The sequence below is a fragment of the Cnephaeus nilssonii genome (assembly GCF_951640355.1).
Source record: "Cnephaeus nilssonii genome assembly, chromosome: 4".
Taxonomy (NCBI): Eukaryota; Metazoa; Chordata; class Mammalia; order Chiroptera; family Vespertilionidae; genus Cnephaeus; species Cnephaeus nilssonii.
This window is the reverse complement of record NC_137075.1, coordinates 32,864,450-32,887,392: the sequence shown is the minus strand read 5'-3', so window position 1 is coordinate 32,887,392 and position 22,943 is coordinate 32,864,450. Positions and strand designations below refer to the sequence as shown.

At 46.7% G+C, this 22,943-nt stretch overlaps 3 protein-coding genes across 6 annotated transcripts in view; 1 reads left to right on the top strand and 2 right to left on the bottom strand.

Moving 5' to 3' along the window:
* The window catches only part of RNF212B (ring finger protein 212B), a gene marked incomplete at its 5' end in the record, with an annotated part of 30,085 nt that extends 28,505 nt beyond the window's left edge, over positions 1 to 1,580 (top strand). Inside the window, one exon of the mRNA XM_079769937.1 lies at positions 1,507 to 1,580. Coding sequence (XP_079626063.1) covers positions 1,507 to 1,572 — 66 coding nt within the window. The 3' untranslated portion in view covers positions 1,573 to 1,580. The remainder of the gene's footprint in view (positions 1 to 1,506) is intronic.
* A 1,199-nt stretch (positions 1,581 to 2,779) lies between these two features.
* Positions 2,780 to 11,421, bottom strand: HOMEZ (homeobox and leucine zipper encoding). 2 transcript variants are annotated; one of them, XM_079769934.1, is made up of 2 exons: positions 11,295 to 11,421; positions 2,780 to 5,687 (listed from the first exon to the last, which is right to left on the bottom strand). In XM_079769934.1, the coding sequence occupies exon 2, from the start codon at positions 5,653 to 5,655 to the stop codon at positions 4,075 to 4,077; it is 1,581 nt and encodes a 526-aa protein (XP_079626060.1). In that variant the 5' UTR covers positions 5,656 to 5,687; positions 11,295 to 11,421; the 3' UTR covers positions 2,780 to 4,074. The 2 variants fall into 2 exon arrangements, with proteins under 2 accessions (XP_079626060.1, XP_079626059.1); XM_079769933.1 differs by lacking the exon at positions 11,295 to 11,421 and adding an exon at positions 10,860 to 11,072 and having other exon boundaries at positions 2,781 to 5,687.
* A 5,563-nt stretch (positions 11,422 to 16,984) lies between these two features.
* Positions 16,985 to 22,821, bottom strand: PPP1R3E (protein phosphatase 1 regulatory subunit 3E; the record flags this gene model as incomplete). 3 transcript variants are annotated; one of them, XR_013813466.1, is made up of 3 exons in its annotated part: positions 16,985 to 19,763; positions 19,929 to 22,120; positions 22,405 to 22,821. XR_013813466.1 is itself a non-coding variant. In XM_079769935.1 (2 exons), 2 exons carry the CDS (start codon positions 22,819 to 22,821, stop codon positions 21,698 to 21,700), a joined length of 840 nt encoding a protein of 279 aa, XP_079626061.1. In that variant the 3' UTR covers positions 16,985 to 21,697. The 3 variants fall into 3 exon arrangements, 1 of the variants encoding a protein (XP_079626061.1); XR_013813467.1 differs by having other exon boundaries at positions 16,985 to 19,108; XM_079769935.1 differs by having other exon boundaries at positions 16,985 to 22,120.
* Between the last annotated feature and the right edge of the window lie 122 nt (positions 22,822 to 22,943).

Sequence of the window (22,943 nt, the reverse complement as noted above, 5' to 3'; positions counted from 1 at the left end):
GGCGTGGAAACGAGGTTTGTTAAGGAGCTCTGTTCAATGAAAAGTCTAGGCTTGTCTTTTAAGTTTTTTATGGCTTTGGTCTTGAGGATATTTAAGCCCTTTCTCCATGCCAAGCTCCTGGTGACCCCAAGGACATATTAAGGTAGATAAATATTTTGCTGTCATATTCCAAAGTTCCTTTTATTTCCATCAGCAGGAAATTAGGGTCTACTCCCTAAGAGGCAAAACTGGGAAAATAACATCCTGCTCTAAGGTCCTCACAAATGGAGGGATTATTCTACAGATGAGAAAATAATTGAAATGTATAAACCATCTACAAAGATATGGGCCCTAACTGTAAAAAACCACTTATGAAAAAGTTGAAGAAAATTGAATACATGTTGCACATTTGATATTAAGGAATTATTAACAGGTGTTTTTTTAATTTGTAGGTATAGTGCTATTGTGGTTATATTTTTTAAAATAGTCTATCTGGTCCTAGCTGATTTTGCCCTAGAGTAGTGGTCTGCAAACTCATTAGTCAACAGAGCCAAATATCAACAGTACAACGATTGAAATTTCTTTTGAGAGCCGAAAACCAACTTCTGCGCATGGGCCACGAAGTTTCAATCGCACTGTACATGCGCACCCGCACGTGGTATTTTGTGGAAGAGCCACACTCAACGGGCCAAAGAGCCGCAGGTGGCTCTCGAGCCGCGGTTTGCCGACCACTGCCCTAGAGCATTGGTCTGAGGTCTCGGATTCAATTCCAGTCAAGGGCACATACCTCGGTTGCAGGTTCGATTCCTAGCCCATCAGGGTGTGTTGGGAGGCAACCAATCGATATGTCTCTCACATCGATGTTTTTCTCTTTCTCTTCTCTTCCCCCCCCTCCCCCTGTCTCCCTTCCACTCTCTAAAAATCAATGGAAAAAATATCCTCAGGTGAGGATTAGCAAAATAAAATGAAATTAAAAATAATTTACCTTTTGGAGATATATACTAAAATATTAATGGATAGAAAGCTAAATGATTATCTGGTTTTTGCTTTAGTATATAGTGGAGAGGTGCAGTGAGAGTAGAAATGAACAATGGGCCTTGAGTTGTAAGTTGAAATTAGGTGATGGGTACATGTGAGTTCATTATACTACTCTACTTTTGTGTTTTTGTTTTAAATTTCTATAACAAAGTTTTTAAAGATAGAGTTATTGAAGAAAGTGCCACCTCCCTGGAGGCATAATTCTGCCTCCCTGGTAATCACCTGTGGGTATTATTATGTTCCAGGTCTTCTAAAATAGTAGTCTTATTATCACCAGATAATCTCACACTGAAATATCAGTTTCATAAGTAGCGATAAAGCCTTTGATATCTCAAATCTTAGTTTGGGAGTTATTATGCAATGGAGAAAACTATACGAAAGCAATGGTGGTGGTTTGTTGTCCTAATGAATTTCATAAAATAGCTTGAGAGGTCCTTATTTGCCCTTTTCTTATAAACATCCATATCTGTCTTCTCTCTTCTGCTGCAGACTCTCTACCAACAAAGGCAGATGGAATTAGCCAGGGGGAGAGAAGCATGGACCATTCCCAGATAGATCATCTTCAAGGTCTGATCTATACATACTGCTGAAGGACAGACTAGCATCCAATACCCATTAGGCATGATGGCTTTAGAAAATGTACCCCTGGCTGGTTTCATTCTGTACTTTCTATCTTTACTATGTACATCCTAGATTACCTCCTTAGAAAGTGGTTAGGTATTATAGAAGGCTAGTGCTTCAGGAAGATTACAGTTCTTCCAACAAGACATGGAACTCTCTTTATTTCCTACTACTTGAAACAAAGGTTATAAAAACAGTTCTTGTCATCCTGGGGGGGGGGGGTAATATACTCATTAACTATGTTTTACTTCTGGATTTCATTTTCTAGTTTTGGATATATTCTCCCATTGCCAATGTTAACAAGTAACAATTCTGTTCCCTGTCCTAATTTATTATACTTTTTTTCATTTTGCCTATTGTTTCCTCTATGCCTAGTTATTATTAAATGTTTATTTTCCATTCTGTCTGATAATAGTTGGAGACAAGATGTTCAGCTTACTAAAGTACACAGATAATAAAGACGTCCTTTTATTGCTATTGCAATTCTATTAGTATTGCAAGCTCTAGAATGTTGGAATGGGCAAACAATACTTCCACTGAGATCAATTATTCTTTGGGTACTAAGGGGTAGAATTAAATGGGTAGGCCACAGGCAGGCAGACCTTAAGCAAAAATATTGGGGGTAGGGGGTGGGGGGAGTAAAGATAGCAAGCATCTGCCAGAAATAAATAGGTCTTGGGAATGATTTTGTAGATAAACTAAGATGCCATTACCCTTTCTGGAACACTGGATTTATTTTTAAAGTCATTTTCAAACACACCTCATCTTCTGAGCAAGAGTCTGTGCTGTAGCAGGGATAGGAAACAATCTGCCTAGTGATACTGATCTACTGCCTTTCAAAGTTGTTCTTTTTTATTAATATTATTTATTGATCTGAGGGAGAGAGAAATACATCAATTTGTTTCACTTATGCATGCATTGGCTGATATGTGTATGTGCCCTGACTAGGGGATTGAACACGTCGCCTTGGTGAATCAGGACAACGCTCTAACCAACTGATCTACCCAGCCAGGGCCAAGTTATTGTTCTTTTAATTTACCTCAATATATCCTGCTGCTTCAAAAATAAATGAAATGCATACTAAATCAGAATGTTAATGTATTTGGCTACATATCTCTAAAGCATAGAAGTGGCAAAGTGGAGGAGAGAGAAACAATTTTATTTTTGGCCTTTTTATTATTCTAGCAGTTTGGGGCTTCCACTCTTATTTCTAGATGGTTAACCCATTGATATCATTATACCTGACCCCCAACTGATGAAAACCATTCTTAAACATCAATAAATTCAGTTAAAGACCATGATCTCTCTGCCCTCAAGGCAGATCCTATAGAGGGAAAAGTCTCTTTTCTGGATAAAAAATTGAGCCAACACCAGGAAAATGAAAAATCAGCCTCTGTCAAGTTAGGCAGGAGGGTGTCAGGCTTGTAAAACCAAACCTGGAGCCTACCTGCAGTCCTCTGAACAGGAGAAACCACCCCCTCTCCTATACCGTTCTGTAACCTAATTCTACTTTTTAAAAAAGACATCTCCTAATTCCCACCTCCAATAAATATCCAGTCTAAATGATTCTCCACCCAGTATTAAACTTTTTCACAAGCTCTATGGGGAAGATTTACCCTGAGACATAGTGAAGAGAATGGGGATTTTGGAAAGAGATAAAAAGGTACAAGGCAAAGTGGTCCCCGGATCAAAAAAAACATTCTGCTTCTTCTGCAACTCAGCGATGAAGCAGGTAAAACAGAGTTGGTACGAGGGAGAGTTGAAATATCTGTGAGACTGGGACATACTGAGATTCTTCGCTGCATTAGGGTGGACTTGTGCTCAGAGAAAAGGAGAGGTGCAAGGCAGCCTTATTCCAGAAAAAATGGTGGGACTAGGCCAGGGTGGGGAACCTTTCTTCTGCCAAGGCCCATTAGGATATTTATAACATCATTCTTGGGCCATACAAAATTACAAACTTAAAAATTTGCCTGCTATTTGGGTCAAACATTTCATTAACTCACCCCTAATGCCTTGGCAGGACCGGACATTCCCTAACCCTGGACTAGGGGATGCACTGGAATCAAAATTCTTTACTCCTCCTTTCAAATCCTATAGACATGGGACTAAGGTGTAGCCCCTGTAGTATACTAAGGGAAAAGAAAGGCGGATGAGAACAAGAGTCTTGACCCAGCCCATAGGTAAAGGACCAGATCCTCAGCAGTCTTCATTGAAGCTAAGGCCTGAATTTCTGCTCATTCAATCCCCACCTCACTTTGTGCCTTATGCTCATCCTCCCTAGTCCTCCCTCAAAATATCCACCTTTCCCCCAACTTAAAAAACACAAAGCTTTTCAGTTCTTTGCCACAAAGTAATTTTTAAAATGTGGTTTCTTTGTTTAAACAGTTACTAAGTCGGTTCATCTTTTAGTAAGACTGCCCCTCCCATAGCCCCCATTCAGTCCTGTATGATCACATCATCATCATCATCATCATCATCATCATCATCGCTGTCATCCTCCTCCTCCTCCTCCTCTTCTTCATCTTCAGGCAGTTCTTCTTCCTCCTCTTCCTCCTCTTCATCTAGACAAACCACCACCTCAGCTGGCTTAGGTAAACGAGAATCAAACCAATCCAGTACCTGTGGGATGCTAAGCCTTGACGCCTCACTCAGTTGAGGGACATCACTTTCCCGTAGCTGTTGGTGGGCTGCCCAGTACCTCTCCAAGGGCTGTATGTCCGGTGGAGGTGGGGGCACTGGCAGAGGTGGTGTCTCAGCCCATTCATTCAAAGAGCGGGTTGAAGGCGATGGTGTGGGAATTGCTGGATCCTGGAAACTAGGGGCACCCGGTACTGCATTGTCCCGAAACCATTTTAGTTGCCCATGCTTCAAGGCATAGCGTGTGTCACCAAACCACTGAATAATCTCAGACCGAGGTAAGCCAGTAATCTGTTCTAATTTATGGTAATCCTCACGCCGTGCCCATTGACACTGTAAAAAAAACGATTTGAGGATAGCCAACTGCTCTTTGGTTTTGCGCTTGGTCTTTCGCTGGCGTTGGGTATCTGGGGAAAGGTACTCTGCAGGGCCAATGCTACCTAGTACTGAGTTAGGCCTTAGCCTCTGGGGCCAGGCTGGCTCCACATGTATGGGTAGAGCCTGTTCATTGGGTGACAGCGGCTGTGGGAGGCAGCCCAGTGGCTGGGAGGGTTTAGAGGTGACTGTAATTCCATTAGCCAGTACCTGGAAAGAGGAAGAAGAGGTAGAGGAAGAAGGAGTCACATTACATGCTGACCCCTGCTTATAACTACTGGCAAGTAATGAGATTGGTGGGGCTTTATCCCGAGCTTGTGGCTGGTGGACAGCTGTAGAGTGGTTCCAGGAAGCAGTACCTAGGCCATGTGATTGGTCAGGACCCCTGCCTGCCTGCTCCTTAGAGAGATCACTGCTTTGAATATCCTGCCAAAATCCTGATTGGTGGGAGAATGCCCCACTGCCAGGTGCCATCAGAGGCTCCTTTGCTTTCTGGTGACTCATTGGCTCTGAAGGATCCTCAGGCTCTACCTTCAATCCTTTCATCTGGGTGGGCTCACTAAGAGTCAGGGGCACGATTCCAAGACTAACTTGTTCTGGAGGTGGCAATGGAGAAGGAGGCACCTCCTCCGGAGGCCGCCCTGCATGATGAGTAAAAGAGAGGAGAGATTTGAAATGGAGTTGGTCCCTGTGATATACCACTCGAGCTCGAGTCTCTTCTATTTCTTCAGATGACCAGCTGATGCCACAGCGGAGGCGCTGGGCCATGAACCAAGTCTTGACTTTTTCTATCTGCAGCCCATAGCGCAGACAGAGAAGGGCGATGTCTGCGAGGCTGGGATAGGGAAAGTAGCTGAAGGTTTGCAGCAGGTGTTCGTTGCCATCCAGCTCACTGGTCTGGGCTGCTTGGGTCCACACAAGCTGGAGCTCCTCGGAGATTGGAGGGAGGCAGATGAGCCCCGCGGGGGAGGTGTTAAGATTGCCGGCCTCTTTATTAGGAGGCATGCTGCTCTCCGATTTGTGCCCTTCGGAGATAGCTGTAAGAAGAGAAACGGCTCAGTCACTAGGGTTCCTCTTTTGGCCCACGGCTCAATTTCTACCAAACAAAATGTTGTACTCTAAAACAATCAACTTTCTATGTGTACTGTACTGTTTTGCTTTCAAAGTGCTCTTAACAATTTCTCATTTACTTTCATAACCCTATGAGTTATGAAAGTAAATGAACCGGCTAAAATTCCCATTATGTGTATGAAAAAACCCATAATTACCCTGTCACATGACTAGTGAGTGTCTTCACCAAGAGGAAAATCTGTCTTTAGGATCCTGATATAGCCTTTACCTTTCCAATACAAACTTACTTCACCATATTCATGGAACAAGAGTCACAAAATAAAGACTCGACTACAAAAACTAGAGGAGCAGTAATCTCCTCTTGTGATAAACTCATTAGCTCCTAACAATTTATTATCTCTAGAATGTGGAGATAGGTTGGGAATACATTTGAAAATCTAGAAGGTAGGACAGCACTGTTCCTCTGCCCAATCCCCACCCCCTTTTCTTTCCCTTGTTGGTTGGGGAGAGGGTAATGGATAGTACCTTTAAACCCTAAAACCAAACCTGATAAGCTTTAATTTTTTTCCTCTGTAGGATGAGAGATAGGTCAGGTACCTAGGATAAATGGGGCTTACCCCACCCCCACCCCACTAGGGTAGAGAGAAGGGAATGTTTTCTTCCCCTAACTCATCCTCGGAACAAAGGTTATCCCCTCCCCCCCAGCCTTTGTCTCTTCCAACTGCTCGGTCTCTCTCCAGGGAGCCTAGAGAGCCCCTCAGAATTTAACAGCCCCCTTCACACAGGGCGGAAGGCCTGCAGCTCTTAATCTCTTCTTCTCAGGCCCAGGTGGGCAGGTTCATAAACTGTAAGTAGGTCCTGCAAGCCACCAGCAGCACCACTGGTTCTGAGGGGGATTGCAGGAATAGCCCCTGCCATCCATGCTTCATCCTGAAATACCTGCTGATGTTATTCCCCAGGATAATCCTGTTGACTGAATTTTAATTCAGCTCCTGTGTGGGTCTTAGAAACAAATATTACTTCTAATATGTTAAAGATGGGACAGGATTCCTATGTAAGTGCTACAAGATGAATTGAGAAAAATCTCAAGTCCAGAAAGTTACAAATAGAGCAGTGTAATGAGGGATTTTTTATGATGAATAGAAAAATCCAGAAGCATTTCAATGTCACCATTCCCTTTTAACAAGCAAAACTTAACTGAAGTCCATGTAGAACCTAAAGGCAACATACACTGAAGAGAATCTTAAGAGGGTAAATGGAGGCAATATGGCACAGTAGGTAGAAATATGATTCTTAAATAAGGCCAGTCTGCAGTTTGAATCCCAATTCTGCCACCAGCTGCATGCTCTTGTGCAGAAGTTACTGAACTCACATGAGCCTGTTTCCTCATGTGTAAAAAATGGAGACAGTGCTGGGTATATGTAGTTATCTATTTTTACTGAGTACCTGCTATGTGCTAAGGTATCATGTGTAGGCAGGGCCCAAACCAGCTGTTAGAGGTGGAAGTGGCTCCACCACTTCCTAGGGTGCTGCTTGTACTTGGCAAGTAATTTAACCCTCTAGGCCTTATAACTCACAAGTTTAAGACTAAGTGAAAAAATGCACTTGACGTTATACCTAGAACAAAGGCTCAATAAGTAGCTTGTATCATTACTTCAGCCTCATGGGGTGATTCCGATATAAGGTAATGCTCCTCCTAGACAATAGGGGAAATGAGGCAAAACCTGAATTCTTTAAAATTAGTTTTCAACCTGTTTTTGCAGAGTCCAGATTTTAACAGGGACAAGAGGAAAATTATATGTGATTTTTTTTACTTATATTTTGAGAGTAATAACTCCAGAAAGGATTTTGCTGTTTTAAAAAAGTATAAAAATCGCTGCTTTAGGAGAACTGAATCCATAATTTGGATATAAATCCTTTTTGATTGCCAGCTGAATTGCCAGTGTGGTAGCTCTCCCTTCACCCTCCAGATTCATCCCGGACATGGTTGAGTGGCCTGTGAGGAATTGCCTGCACAGTCAAGTCTAAACCCACAGGAACACCACCAAACTTAAGCTGGAGAATACTTTGATTGCAACACTTGACATCTACTTAACCTTATTTGTGTCCTGTTCTTTTTTTTATTTTGTTTATTCACCCTCACCCTTACAGTCTTGTACCCTGTTCTTTAAGGACACAGTAACACTTTGGATATGAGAAAAATGTAGCCTAAGGAATAAATGTAGCATCCTCCAGTATGAGGATGAAGATTGCCACATAGAAAATAAGGCAGGCACAGCTGTAAGGCTAGAAGGAAGTATTTTGCTTTCATGTATGTGGTTTGTTATCCTTCAGATTCTCATGGCATCATCTTGATATTTCAATGTAATATGTAGTAATGCAAATACCGTATTTGGTGTACTGTATACATCCACTTTTCCAATTATGCAAAACACAAGTTACTGAAGGCTTCCTAATACAGAATGTTGGCTTAAGTTAAGCCATAGCTGTTTAGCTGGGTATCTCCCTGGAAGAATCTGGCTTTGAAATAAAAACTACAACTAGAGAGTTGTTCATAAGAATGAAAGTCACTAATAAAAAATAGTCAGGATATTGCTCTTCTTTCCCTTTGGGCTTTCCATATCCCTGGACAGATGGCAGAAAAGAGTGAGCAGCTTTAAACTACCAGACTAGGCATTCACATAATCCTAGGGGGAAAAAATAGATGTTTAGAACTTTAGGCTTGAGCCTAGGCTTATGGTTAAAGCAAGAGACAGTTAGACTAGATATGATCCTGCTGAATTCCCTAAATCTTTATTCACAGAAGTACTGACTGAAATGTGTCTTGATGGTACAGTTTTAAGGGCCTTAGAGGACTTGTAGTGACATTCAATTTATGTGCTTCTCAACTTTTTAGATCATGAAACTCTTTGCAAATCAGATAAAAGTTATGGGCACTCAGAAAGTTATGGCTACTACTCCACCCCCAAATAAATATTCACACTTACACATTATATATAATCTCAGGGGGCTCACTGGCTGCTCAGAAGTCCAGCTTTAGAACCTCTGTCTAATGTTCTCCCAACTTAATTAAGGCAATGGTGGTAACTGCTTGAAGAGGAACAAACAGCTTGATGTGAATGAATGGAAAGAATGGATGGAAGACTCAAGAAAGTTTAAGTGGGTATTGGTGGTATTAGTTGGAGAGAGTGGAAGGCTGGGGTGTTCAACTGCGCCAGGAGCCTGGTTTCACTGACCCACTGGATTATATGACCAATACCCATAGCGCACTGGACACTAGAGTCTGGTAGGCTACTGTCTAGTGTGCCAAAGTCATCCGCTTTAGCTGCCCTGAATACCTGGGCCAGTTATGTGTGATTCCAAACCTGCTTATGCCCTTATGCCGTTGTTTTTCTATATTTATATAATAATGTAATAAGCATACATAAACAAATGAAATATTAGTGCATTAAAAATGGTTCCTATGAAAGACAATACAAAAGAGTATACATTTTGAAAATTGAGTTGGGAGTAGGCAAGGCAACTGTAAAAGATTGGAGGGGCAGGGGACTTAAAACAATTTTTAAAAATCTCAAAAGGATTCTGCATTTAGCTTGCTTCAAAAAGTTTAAAATTCTCACTCCACTTTATTTATTTTTAAAATATATTTTATTGATTTTTTACAGAGAGGAAGGGAGAGGGATAGAGAGTTAGAAACATCAATCAACTGCCTCCTGCACACTCCCCACTGGGGATGTGCCCGCAACCAAGGTACATGCCCTTGACCGGAATTGAACCTGGGACCCTTCAGTCCGTAGGCTGACGCTTTATCCACTGAGCCAAACCAGCTAGGCTCACTCCACTTTAAAGAAATCAAACCTGGCTGTGGTGGGTCAGTGGTTGAGCATTGACCTATGAACCAGGAAGTCAGGGTTCGATTCCTGGTCAGGGCACATGCCCAGGTTGCAGGCTCTATCTCCAGTGTGGGGCACGCAGGAGACAGCCAATCAATGATTCTCTCTCATCACTGATGTTTCTATTTCTCTCTCCCTCTCCCTTCCTCTCTGAAATCAATAAAAATATATATATTTTTTAAGAAATCAAACCTGAAAATCACAGATAATGAGAAGCAGGGGCTCCCATATCAGACTGCACACTAGAATTACCTGGGAAACTTTAAAGCGGGCAGCCTCCTCATTTTGACTTCATTAGTTTGGAGTGGGACCCAAGCATCAGTACTTTTAAAAAGTTCTCGGAGTGCAGCCAGATTTGAGATTTGCTTGTATATATTCCATAAAGTCCATTGAGAACTCCCATCAGCAGACTTACACAAAGAAAACTCGGGGGCTACCCCCAAAAGATCGGTGAAATGAACATACTTTTAATGTCAATGTTTAGATATATATGCATCATTTAAAAAATTCCCAACTTTAACTGGCTTATATTTTTCCAATTACTGCCATCCACCTATCCTAATCATATAGAATCATATAGTAAAAGGACTTCACATGTATGGTGAAAAGTTCATATGATAAAAGACCTGATCTGGGCCCACCTCACTAAACAGGTCTCAGCCTGAGTGTCCCTTCAGTTTACGAGTTTCAGACTAGGACGCAACACCAGGAACCTCTCTGAGGACTCGGGTTCTCACTTTCCTGGTAAGTGTTCTGAGTATGGCTGGGCAGGGGGTCAGAAGGGGCAGTTTCTCCTAAACCTTCCGTTCCTAAAGGCCAGTGCTCCCCAGAAGCAAGGCCAGGTTTCTGTGTGTATGCTGAGGTCGCCAGGAGGTAGTCATGGGGAGGAGGGAGGCCTGGGAAGGAAACGTTTCTCCTAGCCTCCATTTCACAGGCAGTCTAAGGCTCCAAACTGGGTCAGAGAACAAAAAGTTGCTGCATTTGGGGCGATGAGCCCCAGGGAGCAAGCGAATCTCTATCCTCCCCTGGCCAAGGGCGTCCCAATCCAGCCTGCCTCCTCCCTACACACCCACTCACCCTCCCCCAGTTCCAACCGGGAACCGAAAAGTCCGTGAGATAAAGGAGAGACAACCCGGCGAGTTCGAAACTCGAATTCTACCCCCCGCGCGGGGATAGGGCTCCGCAGGTCAGAGATCAAACCGGGGGGCCGGGAAGGGAAGTCCGGGGGGGCTGGGGATCACTCACCGCGGTCCGGCCCGGGCGGCGGCTCCCAGCCTCGCACCATGGGCCGGGGGGCAAGGGGGTGAGGGGAGGGGGCCTCCGGGATGGAAGTGGGGCTCCCGCCCGGCGCGGCCTGCTCCTAGCCCCCCGCGCGGAGGGTCGGGACCAGGAATGCCCTTCCCGCCCCGAGCGCGCGCCCCTCTAGTCCGGCCCTGCCGGAGCGCGTTGGGGGCGGGGCGGGCCCAGGGGCGGTACCCAGGCGGCCCGAGCCCCGATTCGTGGACGCAGGCAGGCTGGCACCGGAGGGACACACTGGGCTGCCATTGGCTGCGTGGGTCTCGGCTGAAGTCGGCTATTGGCTGCGTGGGCCTCGGCCGGGTGGCTATTGGTGCGCGGGGCAGGGAAGATGTCCTCCCGCGGCCAGTGTCTGCCCCCGCCCTCGACCCCACGGCGCCGGACCTGCGGGTGCGCGGCCTTGCCCCTCCGGGATCCCCCGAGGGGCTCGCGGCGCCTGGCCGAGCTGTCCACGCTGCCAACAACCACTTCCAGTTGCTTCCTCCGGGAGTGGGTCCTTTCAGCATCGCTTAGTCTTACACACGAGCCGCGCCTTCCCGGCCAAGGGGCCAGCGGCCTCAGCAGCGTCACTGTAAACGCAGCGCCTGGAGCTACCGGGAACTTGCGCACGAGATGGATCCAATGTCCTGCCACCCGGAAAGGCGGGGGTGGTGCTGGGAGCGCGGCACCTTTTGCTTCCCGGGACCAGCTGGCACCAAACAGGTGTTCCCAACGAACTGCTGGGGGGCGCACCTCCCTGGGCCCTCCCAGGCCCAGGCTCCCTGCGCGCAGCCAGGAAGACCTGGGGCTCTGCCTCATATTCTGGGACCTTCGTTTCCGCCGTCAAAAAAAAAAAACAGGCGACAGTAAAATGGACTTTCCACCAATGCAGTATTTCACACACTCTGAACTTCTGGGCCAGAAGATTGCATAGTTAGGATACTCAGTCTTAAGAATAAAGCTTGGGAACAGCACTTTCTGAAGTGACTCTGGTTCCTATGTTGGTCTTTGAAAGAGTCTCTTTTGCCTGTTCAGGTCACTGAATAGCTCTACTTTCTGTTCCTGGCCCTGTATTTGCCCCTGCCTCCCTGCTCTCCCTCATTACATTTAGTAACAATCTCAACTAAGAGTCAGCCCCACCTCCTTCAAATTAGTATTCCGCAGAAGCATGGGAGTGAGCAACAGAAAGACAGACAGGGTGGGGCCAAAGTAGGTTTACAGTTGTGAATACACAAAAGTTTTTTCTTCTATTACTTATTAATTGTATTATTTTCCAAATGAACAACTGTAAACCTACTTTAGCCGCGCCCACATATATTCAGCTTTAGAGTTAGAAGCTTTTGATCCCACGGGGTTTAAGTTAGGGCTGGTGGTATATACTGACCTCCTCAATCATGAATATTACAATGCCCCAATGGTTTGTATGTAATGAAGGAAGGGAAAAGTGAAACATTTTAGGCACCAGCAGCCCTGAGTTTTCAGTGGAGTGGTCATTTTCTTAAAATCCAAACAATGAGACTTGTTTGGCTGGAAAGTCAGGCAAGAACTGGGTGGGAATTTAGTGCCTGACCCTGGAGGGTTCAGTCAGTCACTCTGGGCATCACTAATCACAGGCTTGGAATTATGATGGGTGAAGAACTCTGCCACCTTTTTTGTCTCAGAAAGACACTAGTTCCCAGGAGCCAGGAGCAGAATCACAGACAGATCTGGGAGAGGGAGAACCCAAGGAAAGGAGAAGAAACTCCTCTGCCCCGGTTCTGAGTACAGCCTGATGCCTCCCTCTTTTATGTGGGTTTCACCCTAAAGCTTTAGAAGATGGAGTTGACTGGTTTGGGGAATGGAAGAGAGGAAGAGGCTGACAATATCAGATAAATGAGGGTCCCACCTTTAGCAAGACAATGACCCTCCCAGCTCTTCCAGGGAATTAGTGCTGAAGAGTGGGGGTTCATCATGTCATCCCCAAGGTAGGAATGTTAATCCCCCATCATCATTGGTAGAAATCCTCTCTCCCTTTGCATGGCTCAGACATTCAGAGGACTGGCCAGAGGCACATTTACCCTCTGGCTTAGGAAGAAAGTTTCACAGACTACTTCCAAAGCACTGAAGGAGCCCCAGCAATGTGTAAGCATGGTCAAAGGTGTTTGTAAAAAAATGGAAAACAAAACAAAACAAAAAAACACCTTAAACTGTAACGAGGCAGGAAAGTTAGAATAGGGAACAAAGCCTCAAGCTGTACCCCTCCCCTCCCATTTTTTGTCTTGGCTGGAACATCACAGACATAACCTTCACTGCCCACCTGTTCCTCCTCTTCCCCCTCACCAATTTCTTATAATTGAGAGGACAAAAAAAAGGGGGGGGGGGGATCACTATCTGGAAAGGAGGGACAAGGACAAGCTACATCAGCAGATATAAAAGCCTAAGCAACCAGCCAGTAGCTATGATGTGCACTGACCACCAGGGGGCAGATGCTCAAGCAGGAGAGGAGGGAGCCCGATTCCAGGTGCATCACCCAAGAACCACCCTCTCGAAATCTGGGACCCCTTGGCGGATGTCTCAGAGCCAGTTTCAGCCCAATCACCACTGGCCAGGCCGAGAGCCCCCACCGGTGCATGAATCTGTGCACTGGGCTTCTAGTGTACATATATATAAAAGGCTAATTGTCCACCCGACCGGTAGCTATGACATGTACTGACCACCAGGGGCAGACACTCAACACAGGAACTGCCATGACACACACTGACCATTTAAAAGTAAACGGGAACCACTGACCTGGTGCCGACAAAACAACACTTGGATTCCCCCAAGTGGGACACAGGCCCACCACCACCCTGGAGCAACACCCCACCAAATCGCAGCCAACGCTGCCAAGACTCCATGAAGCAAAATGTGGCCCACAGCCCAGCCCAGCCCAGAAACAGTCGCTGTGGGCACTGGGTAATGACATCACATAGCAACGCCTGTCTTCCTCTCCCTAGCAACTAGCCTCCTTGGAGTTTCTTCAGCCCAGGAACCCAACTTGCTTTATAGCCAGGTGCAAATATTTTACAGTTTAACCAAATGTTTGTGATGCGTTTTCCCATGCCTCTTCTCTTTTGATCCTCACAGAAATCCTGGAGTAGGTAGATAGGAGACTTAGTGGAATCCTATTTTCTTCTCATTAGCCGGAAAACGGAGTTAGAAAGCTTAGAAATTTTACCCAACTGAAAAGAAATGGTGGACCTTAAAAATGACTTCAGGTTTTATCACTGCACAGAATATAGTCAAACACTGCTGCAGTTAAATATTTTACCCTTTATTCTCCCTGCTTCATGTTGATATTTACTGCTGTGTTGCTGACAATTACCTGAAAGAGAAGTTGGGGTGCTTCACTGGGCTGGAAAAAGTTTAGCTAAATCAGAAAGCAGGTCTAATTAAGCAAGTTTATTCTATACTAGTGGCTCGGTGCAGGAATTCATGCACATTGAAAGGAAATTAATTAGAAGAAATATTTTAATATCGCTATTCGCCCTTTCTCTATAATTGAAGTGTCAACTAAATTCACAATCGACAATGACAGATCGAAACACATGCATGCAATTGGCGCCAGTGAGAGCTTTATATATATCGGGCATGCGCGAATCAACCTAGCCTTTTATAGATATAGAATAAACTTGCGTAATTAGACCTGCTTTCTGATTTAGATAAACTTTTTCCAGCCCAGTGAAGCACCTCAACTTCTTTCACGTAATTGTCAGCAACACAGCAGTAAATATCAACACAAAGCACATTATTATTGTAGATCACCCAGAGAGAACAAAGGGTAAAATATTTAACTGCAGCAGTGTTTGACTATATTCTGCGCAGTGAGACAACCTAAAGTCATTTTCAAGGTCCACCATTTCTTCTTTTCAGTCAGGTCAAGTTTCTAATCTTTCTAAATCTGTTTTCCAGCTAATGAAAAGACAATAGGATTCCATCAAGTCTCCTATCTACCTACTCCAGGATTTCTGTGAGGATCAAATGAGATGAGGCATGGGAAAATGCTCCACAGACATTTGGTTACAATGTAAAGTGTTTCTACCTGGCTGTAAAGCAAGTCGTCATAGCAACCAGTCAGAAGGTGGGAAGGACACTTAGCATATTAGCCTTTTATTAGATAGATATATAAAAAGCTAAGTTGACTCGCACATGCCCGATACATATAAAGTTCTCACTGGTGCCAATCGCACGCATGTGTTTCGATCTGTCATTGTGTTTTTTTGTGTTTTTTTTAAAATATATTTTACTGATTTTTTTACAGAGAGGAAGGGAGAGGGATAGAGTTAGAAACATCGATGAGAGAGAAACATTGTTCAGCTGCCTCCTGCACGCCCCCTACTGGGGATGTGCCTGCAACCAAGGTACATGCCCTTGACCGGAATCGAACCTGGGACCCTTCAGTCCACAGGCCAATGTTCTATCCACTGAGCCAAACCGGTCAGGGCTCGATCTGTCATTGTTGATCATGAATTTGGTTGACACTTCAATTATAGAGAAAGGGCGAATAGCAATATTAAAATATTTCTTCCAATTAATTTCTTTTTAAAAATATATATTTTATTAATTTTTTACAGAGAGGAAAAGAGAGGGAGAGAGTTAGAAACATCGATGAGAGAGAAACATCAATCAGCTGCCTTCTGCACACCCCCTACTGGGGATGTGCCTGCAACCAAGGTACATGCCCTTGACTGGAATCGAACCTGGGACCCCTGAGTCCACAGGCCGAGGCTCTATCCACTGAGCCAAACCGGTTAAGGCATTAATTTCCTTTCAATGTGCATGAATCCATGCACCAGGACACTAGTATTTAATAAAACCCTTTCATGAAGCCTGGCTGGGGCTGACTGGTGTAGTTCAGTGAATTGAGTGTCCTTCTATGCACCAAGGTCACAATGGATTGATTCCCGGTCAGGGCACATATCTGGATTTCAGGCTCGACTCCCAGTAGGAAGCAGCCCATCAATGTTTCTCTCTCTCTCCCTTCCTCTCTACCTAATAATTGGTAACATATTTTTAAAAATCTTTATTATTTAAAAAAGAAAAACCTCCCACCAAGACTCCTTTGGGGCGTTTTGTTCTGAGGTCACCTGCTCTCACTTCTCAGTGCATACTATCACATGAATAAATTTAGTATGCTTTGCTAAATGTAACACTTTATTTCTTAATCCTGTGACAAGAACCTGGACCCAGGCACCAGGTTGAGGATTCCCCGAGTGCCTGTCAGCATCACAATTGGTTAAGATTGCTATCTCTTCCCTCTGACTTTCCTTCCATCATACTTTGCATTCCGTCAGGTATACGTGGGAGGGCCTTGGGCATTTGAGGATTGGCTAAGTTGTTAGGGATACATTTAGTTTGCGTTTTGTAGGGACACATCTGTGGTTTGCAAGTACTTCTGTGAGTAAATAGTAAGTATAGTGTTATGGTTTGAATTGTGTTCCCCTCCCAAAAAAATTCTTATGTTAAAATCCTAACTCCCAGTGCCTCTTAATGTTTTCAGAGAGAAGGTCTATAAAGAGGTAATTAAGTTAAAATGAGGTCTGAGGGGAGTCCTAATCCAACATGACCGGTGTCCTTGTGATAAGAAATTCGGACACAAACATGCACATAGGAAAGACCATGTGAAGACACAGTAAGAAAATAGCCACCTATAAGCCAAGGACAGAGGAACTTCAATGAAGCCAACCCTGCTGGCAACTTGATCTAGAACTGAATTTGTTAAGTCACCCAGTCTGTGGTATTTTGTCACGGCAGCCCCGGAAAACTGATACATACAGCTTCCAGGAAGACTCCTAATGTCAACAATCCTGGAACACAGGCTGACGCCACAGAGGGACCCCAGGCCATAAGCCATGGTGTGAACCCCTGGAAAGCCCCCACCTACCTCTCCTTGGATGTCTGCTCCTCATGTTGACTCCTCTTCAGCATATGTAGTGTCACTAATAACGTACCAGAGTGGACACTCCGCAGCGACATCACAACTTGGCTATTATGATGTCACGAGGAGGCACCTGATCATTCTCACACTAGAGCTTTATGGGTACCTGGACTTTTCCTCTTTCAGGTGATGTGGAGACAGCACTATGCTAGAACTTGACATTTTCCAAGGATGCCTCCCTTTACCATGGGTTTCTGTTGCTCCATTCTGTTTGAGACAGAGGCCCTTGCTTCTCACCCCTCTCCTATTTCTCATCTTTGGCTTTAGGGTTGCCCTGGGTAGGGAAAAAGGGCTTTACTCTTCTCTCCAGTGCTTAAGGAGCAGAATGTAACTTGGATTGTCCCCTTAAGGAAAAATAGCCCCCACCCAAGGGGAAACACGGGACTTCTACCCACCCAAGCTGTTCCCTTTAACTGCACCAGCAGCTGGTGCTGCCAGGAAACGAAGGCACTGGGCCCCGATAACTTTTCCTATTACTGCTCCAATGGTGGTGGGATCTTACTAGCGTGTCGTATACCTGGGCGGCCCAACTCCTTCCCAACCAACTTTTGCGTAGGCAGAGGACTCCAGCAGACAGGGAACAGGACTTTTACGAAATGAGATGACCAGAAAATTTGCCTCTGGGTCTCTTGCTGTTCTTGGCCAAAAAAACAAACAATACTCTCAGTAGCTGATGATATATTCTTTTCATATTTCAATTTTATTTCAAACATGAGGTCTTTTATCCAGAAGGGAGAGCTGGTGCATGAGGAAGCTGCAGTGAGGCACAATACTCGTGGGTTTGGGGCCCAGTGACTAGGGCTGCACTCTGAAGAGGGTGGGAAGACAAATGGAAACAGAGATAATGAAGGCAAAACCCTATAATGCTAAAAGAAAAATGAAAGTGATGAGGGAGTGACAGGAAAAAAGAAAAGCAAAGAGCTTAGGAACAGAGTAAGAGGAAAAGAAAAATAACCAGCAGAGGTTAACTGGGAAAAATATAAGGCATGAGAACAGTAGTTTATGGTGAATTCACAGGGCAAACTTTCCTTTCCTGTCCAGGTTAGCTATTCAATGGGTAGATTATGCAATCTTTTTAGCAACTTCAGTGATATCAGCAGAAGAAGTGCCAAAGATGGGGACACAGAGAAAACTATCAGTTCCTTTTGTTTCTCTTTATGCCTGGGTGGGGAAGAGAATGGAAACTAGCAGCAGAAAATGAAACATTTCTGATATCCCTTGCCATGAAAAACTGTGGGTCTGACTGTGCAGAAGCCTGTTTCATAGCCAGGGAATGGGCTGGTCAAGAGGCCTGGGTTTAAGCCCCATCTTGAGCTGTACTAAAAAAAAAAAATTAAAAATTCTTTGACCCTGCTGGAGTCACTTTTCATCTCTGGATCCATGTCCCCGTCTGTATAGGAGCCAGGACCCAATGATCTCTAAAGACAAGCCTTTTTTCACAGGTCTCTGATTCTATGACCCATGGAACACAAGGATCCAGAGGAGCTCCAGAGAAACACAGGAGTTAGAAGCAAGGAATGTGGGAGTTAGATTGGAAAGTTGAGGAATTAGGGCTTCTTATGAAGAGAAATGATGAGCTACATTCAAAGCGATACAGAAGGAAGGCTGTCGGACATCTGACGTCTGGATGAGAGAAAAAGGCAACAGTGTTCCTGCTGTGTTGCTTCAAGGACCCAAGCCCCTGACTTTGGTAACAGTTTCTCTTCTGGCACTTTCTAGTCCACAGCTGACATACACTGTAAATTGCTCCTGTTCACATAGTCATCAGCCTTTAGAGGAAAGTCCCCCCCACAATGCCTAACACTCCTAGTGTTTCCTGAGTCTTATCAGCTTACCCCCAGGCCCTGGGGAAGCTCTCTATGGGAAGAACCAGAAGACTAGTGTGCTGGGTCTATAAAGCTGAGAATGGGGCCAGTAACTTCTTACAAACAATGGATTACCCTTGGTTCCCTGCCCCCAACCAGCTTGCATTTATCCACTAATACCAGGACTCTGAGAGAGGGCCCAAGCACACAGAGCATCCAGCAATGTCTTAGTCAGGGATCCTTCTAGCAGCAAATTTAGGCAACTGGCCTGTTCAAAGCTAGTGGTAGGAGTGTAAAAGGGTGTGGCACACCAACAGGTATGGAGGGTTGGCTAGGATCAGGGGAGAATCCCACTGTATGGGTTCAAATGGATTCCAAGTTCTCTAGCAGGCAGGTGGGTTAGTCCCTTGCTGATCCCGCAGAGCTGGGACACTAGCATAGGAGACAGCTGCAAGCTCCTAGAAGGAGAGGAAATGTGGGACCCTCAGTGCTTTGCCTTCTCCACGCCAGTTCAGGAGACAGAGGATGGGAAGGCAGAGCACAATTAGAAACTGCATTTTTTTTTCCTAATAAGAGATGATATATGGCAAGTTTTTTTAATTTTGTTTTTAAAAGGAAAAAATATAACATCATAATTACCCACAGAGGCTCTGGAGATTTCCTGGGTTCATAATCCTAGCGCTGCATTCACGGCCTATGTAATCTTGAACAAATTACTGTTCTAGAGTTTCCTATCTCTAAAACAGGGTAATATTGTAATGCATGCAAGACATCAGATTGTAGTGGATACGTAAATGTGTACTACTACAATTGTTAATACAACGTAACAGTAATGCATACATATTAAGCAAGAGATTACTACACACTGAGCCTCAACCCAATCTCCCTCTCCGTTATCCTCCCTTGGGCTCTTCACTGATGACTAATAAGTGCGTTGGTTGGTGGCTTCTGTACAGTTTCTCTCTTCACTCTGCTGGAACTCTGACCTGAAGATGATCCATAAGATGCGTGAAATTGTTTTCTTCACCAGAAGGATGATATTTAAAGGGGCACTTGTTTGAGGAATGACTCAGGGTTCCTCTCTTTCAGCCATCTTTCTTCAAAGGATTAAGGCTTTAGACAGGAGGGTCATGGTAAAAAGACCTACACGGTATTCCAAATGCATGTACGGGTACATGCCCATGCACTCTCTCCCTTACTGACAAAGAAAAGGGGGTCGCAGAAAACTTTCTTTGAGAAATCAGGAACAGATAGGAAAGGGGACGGGGAACTGGTTACCTGGGAGCTCCTTGTTCATCTGCACCGGGAACTGCTTCTTTTCACTCTTCTCCCTTCTAGAAGACTGTCAAGAAAGAGCCTGAGGGAGGAAGGTGGGTCAACCATGGCCTTGGAGAAAGAGTAGGTTTTCCACCTCTTCTGTAGGGAGAAGGAATAGCACAGATGAATAAGGATGAGAGGGAGACAAATGGAAACAGAGATAATGAAGGCAAAACCCTATAATGCTAAAAGAAAAATGAAAGTGATGAGGGAGTGACAGGAGAAAAGAAAAGCAAAGAGCTTAGGAACAGAGTAAGAGGAAAAGAAAAATAACCAGCAGAGGTTAACTGGGAAAAATATAAGGCATGAACGTGAGTGGGTAAAAGTCCAGCTTTCCTACTTCACTTGCTCAAAATATGGAGCAGACTGCCATCTTCTGGAGCCATTTAATTTTCAAGTTGTTTTGATTCTTAATTTGAAATGCTTTCCCTTTCTTATGCCCATAATCCTTTCTCCTCAAGAGAGCCCCCAATGTTGTTTCATCTTTGGGACCTCCCAGCATCACTATCCCCAAGAGAGATGCACCTCTTCAAAGCTATCTCAGAGAACCCAGGCTGGGCCCAGCGCAAAAAGCAAGGGCAGAGCAGAGGATGGGCTGTGGTTTGAGAGGCTGAATACTGAGGTTGCAGGCTGGTTTGGGTGCTTCCTGGGCTGTGGAAGACCTATCCTCAGCCCCAATCAGATGCTAGGGGCTCTGTGTGTTCTGAACTGTAGCTCTCCAACTGTAGGTTGGAGCATGTGGCTTCTCATCTATATTCTGCCACTCACAGATCATAAAATGTCAAAACAAGGGTCCGGAAGAGATCACCTAATCCAAATCCAATTTCCCAAGGAGGAAACTGGGCTGCAGAGAGGTGAAGGAACGTGTCCAAAGTTATATAGCTAGTCAGTGACTTCCTTGTCTTCTGAAGAAGCAGATTAGTGGTTCTTGGGATTCACTGTCCCTTGACAAATACAGTCCATAAAGTGCTTATAAGTCATTAGAAAGGACCCCAGAAAGGGGCATTTTCCGGGGAGCCCCTGAGTGTATCAGCCCTTTAGGCGCTGCATTATTTGGCTGCAAGGAAAGGCCCCGAGTTGGTTTTGTCTTCATTTTAACCCCCAGGGCTGTCAGGAGGCTGGAGGAAGGGGCTCTGACTGCTACCTGCCATCACTCTCCAGCCAATTCTGAGACTGAAGCCAGGGACAATCAGGGGTGACAAGGGAATCCCATCATGATGCCAGGGTCTAGGGAGCAATGGCCAAGTTCCTAGAACTTCAACAAGGCAATTATGGCTGAATTAAAGCTAGAATGGGCAGGATTGGGGGACCTGAGGTGGCAAACTTTGGGGGGAAAAGGGAATGAGCCAGATGACTTCATACAAAATACGTCCTCAATCCCAGAGAGGTACCTTAACCTTTGACTGCTTGGGCCCGACAAGCTCTCCCAGCGCCCACGCACGGAAGAGAACGTTATCATCATCGCTTTTCTTTTGCTTTTTTCTATTGCTTTCAGCACCCTTTCCGGTCTCCTCTCCTTAACGCCTTGGGTTCCTTCTACTCACATCCAACTGGTGTTTTCCACTCTATCTCCCCGACTTTGATTCTTCCCACTTCCGCACCCCTTTGATTTCTTCCCCACTTGACTCTCTCGGACAACTCCCCGCCCAACTCGTCTCCTCCCGCTCCTCCCCGCCACATCTTCGGGCTCCCCCAGCCCCCGGGTGCCTTCGCAGTCGGCCGCAGGCGTCTCAAATAAAGTGGATCCATCCCTGAGGCTCCGGGGTTCCACCGCTGCCGGGGTGCTCGGGCCCACGCAGAGCATAGTCACGACCGCCGTTGTTGTCCCAGAACTCGTGGCCCGTCACGCGGTAGCGCAGGGCGAAGAGCAGGGCGCCCCCGACGGGAGGCGCGGGCAGGCGGAACGCGAAGCGGTCGGCGCGCGGCGGGGGCGGGGCCGGGCCGGCGTAGGCGGCGGGCGCCTCGCGTTGGCTCCGCCAGCCGTCGGCGCTCCAGCGCACGCTCACGCGCTTCTCGTAGGCCAGGTCCAGCACCCGCACGCTCCCCGCCACGCCCAGCGGGCCCGCCTCGGCGCGCTCCAGGCAGACGCGCTGCGCCTGCAAACGGGCGGCGAAGCCGGGTTCGCGGGCGGGCTCCAGGGCGGCGCGCGCCTCCTGGGGACGAAAGAGGGAGAGGGAGGACCGAGCCGCGGAGGAGGGAGGGCGGGGACGGGGGTGGGGTCAGGGCGAGGAACCGGACCAATCCGAGCCCGACCCCGGGAGCCCTCGGTCCGAATGCGGCCCAGCGGCGAAAGTAGCCTAGCGCCCCCCACCAAAAGGGAAGGGCCGGAGCAAGCCCGAGGTGGAGGGTGAAGATGGGTCTCCCTCGGCAAGTTCACTCCCCCACGCGGACGGAGGGATGGGGAGGCCCCGGAGGAGAGCGCGCCTCTGCCGCCTACCTGCAGGCCGCGGGCGCGGGGCTGGCACGGCGCGAAGTGGCGGAGGGCGTCCCTCTGCAGCTGGACCTGCACGTGGCGGGGCACCCGGGGCAGCTCTCCCGGGCGGAAGCGGCGCACGGCGGCCAGCTCGAGCCCCAACGCGTCGGCGAAACGCACTCTCTTGCGGGTGTCGGGGCTGCGGCTCCGGGACGCCCGGGCCCCGCCGCCTCCGGCGGGTGCAGAGCGAGCCCTGCGACCCCGACTCGAAGCTGGAGCGCGGGATCGGGCCCCGAGGCGCGTCCCGCCCTCTCCTGGCTCCTCCTCCGGCTCCTCCTCCAGGCTGGGCCGCTGGCTGCGGTAGTAGGCTCGCTCCGTTAGCGAGGCGATGAAGCTCAGGTTGCGGGGGATGTCCGTGCGGGGGGGCCGCTCGCGAGACATGGCATCCCCCGCCCCGCAGGGCCCGCCCGCAGCGCCGCTGCGTTACCCTCCCTCCCAAGGACTAAAGCCTCCGGGCCCGCTCCAGCCGCCGCTTTAGCCGTCCCTCCTTGCAGATCCTCTGC